The sequence below is a fragment of the Triticum aestivum genome, chromosome 1B (genome assembly GCF_018294505.1).
Source record: "Triticum aestivum cultivar Chinese Spring chromosome 1B, IWGSC CS RefSeq v2.1, whole genome shotgun sequence".
NCBI lineage: Eukaryota > Viridiplantae > Streptophyta > Magnoliopsida > Poales > Poaceae > Triticum > Triticum aestivum.
The window spans coordinates 518,062,790-518,068,255 of NC_057795.1; the positions used below are offsets into that span (position 1 = coordinate 518,062,790).

Below are 5,466 nucleotides of genomic sequence, written 5' to 3' on the forward strand. Positions count from 1 at the left end.
TGCATGGATCTTCATATAACTCCACACAGGCTCCAAAGTGTGGGTTGGGTATGGTGAAGTTGGAGTCGTTTGATCAGGGTTTAAGATGGTGATGATGTTTTCTAAGGGAGGAGTGATGACGATGATGCATGCGTGCCGTCGCGATGAGGCCATCTTTGGAGACGAGTGTGTGGGGTATCATGTGTGCGCTGCCCAATGGTTTATGATGATTTTCGCATGATTTTTCACTAATTAACTCGGTAATTACCTTCTGCATAAATAATGGGTGAGATGAATTTTTAGCCTTTTTAAGAAACTACAATATGGATTTATGAGACTTACTAGTAAAATGCCCGTGTGTTGCGACGTGCTACAGTGCATATAAATGAATCAACGAATGATTAAGATTGTCTTCAAGGTCGAAGCTCATTTCTTCCTCATACACCCGGGCGTGTTCGAACATCAAATGGGCGCCCAACAGGCTTCGAAAATTCAACCGTATGGATAGTCCGGCCCACTTATGGCTCAGTTGTGCAGGGAACTTTGGGAACATTTGTTGTTCAGTTGCAAGCTTTAACTAGAATTTTTACAACTAGTGTAGTAATTTATGACTCAGTTGTGCAGGCAACTTTTGGAACAACTTCTGGTTTGTTAATCCTGCTTACTTCCAACAGAGATTCGATAATATTTTCAAGCTGCACTGTCCTCTCACTTACTTCTTTAGCGAGAAAACTACTTCTCGAGAAAGTGTTCATTCTTTATGACAAACACTATGCCTTTGAACTTTTGATAGAAGGAATATCCAATTATGTTATGGGAACATCTAAAAATTAGCATTTGTGTGGATTATGTACTCCATAACTCATATGGTGTTGTCTTGACATACTATAAGACGGTGCTCTGTTCGGTGTATTTGTTGTTGTTTCAAGTGTATTTCCCCAAAATTAATAAAAAACTTGTTAGTAATAAATAATTTCATAATTATCTAAGTATTTTGCTAAACTCATGACTTAGATCTTCATTCATGAAGATCTTTGTCACAATGATTCTTATCTTCGTTGTGAATTTCTTTTGAACCTTTCAAATATTTCAGATTTATATCAAATAAATCATATTTACTCAAATTATTATTGAAGTATAATAATTCACCGCGCTCTGGTTTGTTCATCGGACCCATACATCACTATGTATTTTGTCAATTGATTCAAAATCAAAATATTTTAATGCTTCATCTATATGAAGATTATTTTTCTGATATAACCAACCAATGCCACATTTAAGTGGTATTTATCAGTCTTCTCAAAACGTTTATGCGAAAAACATCCCACCGAACATGTGGAAATAAGGATTTCGGAGCCAACCTGAAGGTGTATATGCGAAAGACAGTTGGCAGGAGTCCAACTGCCATCGGAATCTTCATGGCTTGCTCCCAGCCGCCGCCCATCCGTCCCCGGCCGCCGCCCCACCCGTCCGGGCTGTCACTCGTCCGTCTCCGTCCGCCGCCCTGCTCATCCGGGAAGCCGCCCCACCCGTCCGGGCCGCCGGTCGTTCGTCCCCGGACGCCGCCTTGCTCATCCGAGAAGCCGCCCCACCCGTCCGGACCGTCGTTGCCCTACCGCTCCTGGCCGCCGCCCTGCCCATCCCGGCCGCCGCCCCGTGCGTCCCTTCCTGTGCTCGTCTCCCTCGACCTCCACCGCCTGAGCTTGCCATGGCCATGACGGCGTCAGCGCGTGCACACCAGCAGCACGGCGGGAAGCAGCAGCAGTACCAGCCGCAGTGGAGCATGGAGGGGCTAAGCCTAGGTTCGTGCTCCGCAACGACTCGCGCGTCCCCGTGCTGGCCGTGTTCAGAGCATCTCTAGCTGACCGTGGACACGGGTGAGAAGAAAAAGAAGGCGCGAGGTAAAAATATAAGCGGATATTTGGTTTTACTATTTAAGTTTGAGAGGTTTATTCGGCCGCAGCTTAAATCAATCCTTAAAATATGTTTTTCACGAACTCAAAAACGCGTTTTCAGTTCCGCGGTTTAAAAAATTCTGTCAGCCGATATTTTGCAACCCGAGACCGATGGCTTTGCCTTCCACCGGCGGTTTCGCGCCAAGGGCAGCGATACTCTTGTCCGTTCCTATCGTCTGTTCAAACTATTTCAAACTAAAAAGGTGGCAGTTGAGCTCTGAAATGAAGAAACGGAAACCTGAAAAAGCTGCGTCTGCTGCTCCCTACAGACTGAAAATGCTGCCACTCGTCCATGCATACGCCTTGACCAATGTGGAGACCAAGCCACGACCGCGTGCCTCCTCCTCTTCCACGACTGCGTATGCTGCATATAAAGTAGGCGCCAACCCCACGGCAATTTCGCTCCAGAAAAGCTCCATCGCTGTTTCATCCAGAGCCCGCCAATATCTCCAAAACTCTCCGTGGTCTGGGAAAAGAGTGGTGCTAGAGAGATGGATGGTATGCTTGCATTTATGACCCATCTCTCTTGATTAATCGTCCTTGGTTTTTCCTGCTGATAGCGTGTTCTACTTACTATTCTGCTGGAAATTTGTGCTTAAGATCTCCGGATGAATGTTCTTGCTTGGTTTCTTTTTCTCCGTCTTCCTCACCGTAGAGCAATCTTGTTTCCTTTGGGGGATCTTCCGCGTTCGGGTCAGCTCAAAACTGGTCGCATTCCCTCTGATTTTCCATGGCAAAGGCTCAATTGGGGGTTTCTTGGCCTTTTCTTCGAGCAGTGGCAGCTCGCGAAGTTTCGCCTTTATGATCTTGCTCTGCTATTTCCTTGTCATGCCACAAAGATTTGATCATCTTATTGTTTCTTATCTGAACTTTGAAGGCCGCAATCTGCTGGGTGCTGCAGGAGCTGATCGAGCGAGGCGGAACCAGGTCAAAAAAATACTCCCACACGCATGCTCTTAATCGCTCTCGAGTTCCTCTGCCAACGTGTTCTTGCGTTCGCTCCATCTCTCCATCTGACTCTGCACACCATGCTTTTCTGCAGGCCAAGATCGTCCAGATGGCGGTGCCGGTGCTGGCCATGCTGCTGCTGCTGCTCACGGCGGCGGCGGCGGTCTCCATGGCGCCCGACGGCACTGCCCGGCTGCACGCCTTGTTCTGCAGCAACCACTTCGTGATGATGTGCGTGCTCTCCCAGATCAACCTGGCCTGTCTTTTCGCGAGGAAGGCCGCTCGGGCGCGGACGCTGGCGGCCCGGCGCTGGTACGCGGTGGGCGCCGCCGCGTGCTTCGTGGAGCTCGCGCTCAAGCCCTACAGGATCCGTCTGCTGGTGACTCTTTGCGCTGTGCCCGTCTGTTCTCTTCTTTCTCAAGTTTGGGCTTGATTTGGGCGCTAATGAACTTGCTCTCGTCGTTTCCGTCAGTGCCACGCGGCTGTGGAGGATGGTGCCTAGGTGCGCCGCGCATGTGTGGATTCGCCTGCCGAAGGATCGAAGACGGATGATTTTGGAGTCTGGAGATGCGCCGTTTTGTTTAGCTCTTACTCTGCTACTCTAAGCTAGAAATTTGGAAGGGCCTGTCGTAATGGGTTTCAGTCTCAATTTGCCAGTATGTCTGTACTTGGGTACAAGTTTAACTTACCATTTTGTTGTTGTCTTGTTCAGTTGGGGTTTAGACTGCCTGTCTGTTTGTAGCATGCAGCAGCTTTGGGGTTTAGACTCTCTGTATGAACTTGGACCGGATTTGAATTTGTTCATTTCAACTGTAGCATGTACGCACATGATTTTCTTGTGTGCAATCACTACGTTTTTTCTGTGCACCACTGCACCCCAAGCCAGGAGCGATGCCAATCTTCTGAATCTTTAAGGAGGAGTGGTAGTTCCCTGTGCACACAATTTGAAAATAAACTGCAGTTGATCTTGATTCCGTAGTCCGAACGACATGGTAATTCTGCCTCCATGACGAAACCGCAAGAAACTCGAATGCAAGAAAGGTAGCCGCATTTGGAGGGAGGGAGGGAAACGAAAAGAGAAAAAGGAGACAGTTCATCAGAAAGCTCAAAACTGGAAAAGCTGCGTCGATCCTGCCCTCCTGCCACAGTGACAGAGCATCTCCACGACTTAACCACCATGAACATTCACGGGTCGCAACCACATCCCACCTCCGCTTGCTGGCATCAGCCAGGGATTCGGCAGCAGGACCAGCAAAAACCCCGTGTCTTGTGAGGAGGAGAAGCCTGAGCGAGACGAACATAGATGGCCGGTAAATGAGCTGACTCATTTTGTCTGCCCACATCATTTTGGGTTGGCGCGAACAAAAATGGTCCATTTCCGGCGCAAAATTGCGTCTGGAATGTGTCGGCGCGGACGCGAAGCGGACGCGCCGCGCGTTTTCTCGTTGTCCGTCACGTCCTCATCTGGCGGCCATCCAACCGCCACGGTCAACATAATTTATGACGACCGTCCACCTTGGGCCCACGCGTCAGCGACGGCGGTCGTCCTTTTTTAAACCGCGCGTGCAGCGGGGCCGTCCTCATCCACTTACCACTCGCCCCACATCCCCATCTGACCACCCCTGCCCCCATGCCGGTGACAACCCTAGCCACCGTCAGCATGGGTTTCTTCTCGAGCGCGAGGCCGACGAGGAGGCGCGCCAGGCATCAAATGTGTTTTGCCATCCATTTTTGACGCCCACCATGTCAGAATGGGCTCAGAGGCGGTCATGTCACGTCTAATTGAAGTTACTAACCTACCCCTATTTAGAGCAGTGGAAATTAGGCCGATGGATTGTCCGTGTAATGGGTAGATAGTAATTTCCATCTCCCAAACACTTGGCTTCGGGCAACCGACGTGGGAGTGGACATTTTGTCGCTTTTTTCGAATTGTGGGACAATAAGCATCCACATTTACCCTGGCAACTAAATTCGAATCCATTTTGTATTCCTATATAAATCTTTATAAATCATTCTATGTGTTTTTATATATATCTTCAAAAGGACGACAAAGATGTATTCCACTATCATATATGAATATGGTTTCCAAATGCCGATACTCAAATTCAGAAGCTAAAATCCAGTTTAAGGTGAATTCGAATATTTGGAATACTTCATGTCCAACTCAAATGTCACACACAGCATAATGTGTACTCCCATTTAAATATGTACACAAGCAATGTATTAAGATTCAAATACCGAGTCAATCAACCAAGAATGTACAGAACTAACAGACATATAAACACTTATAGAGTATATGGATCAATAATATCAACTAACATACATAAGCCAGGCCGCTGTACTTATTTTGCTACAACAACATCCTTTTTTTAGCCAGCATCTTGGCCCTTTCCGATGCGTGCCACTTATGGTCCATCTATACTAATTGTTGAATGCACATTCAGCCCGATTGGCATATTTGTAGGTCTGGCACAGCAATCCAAATGAAATGTCTCCAAGTCTTATCAATTAATACAGACTTGTGCTCAAATAAAATTACAAACCAAAAAAACAAAAAACAAAAAACAATTATTACATGATCTCT

The 5,466-nt window shown here is 47.4% G+C and overlaps 1 protein-coding gene across 1 annotated transcript; it reads left to right on the forward strand.

Moving 5' to 3' along the window:
• Positions 1-2,295: 2,295 nt before the first annotated feature.
• LOC123093587 (uncharacterized) lies at positions 2,296-3,697 on the forward strand. Its single transcript, XM_044515577.1, has 4 exons — positions 2,296-2,432; positions 2,812-2,861; positions 2,977-3,261; positions 3,355-3,697. The coding sequence occupies exons 1-4, from the start codon at positions 2,426-2,428 to the stop codon at positions 3,382-3,384; spliced, it is 372 nt and encodes a 123-aa protein (XP_044371512.1). The 5' UTR covers positions 2,296-2,425; the 3' UTR covers positions 3,385-3,697.
• The last annotated feature ends 1,769 nt before the right edge of the window (positions 3,698-5,466 follow it).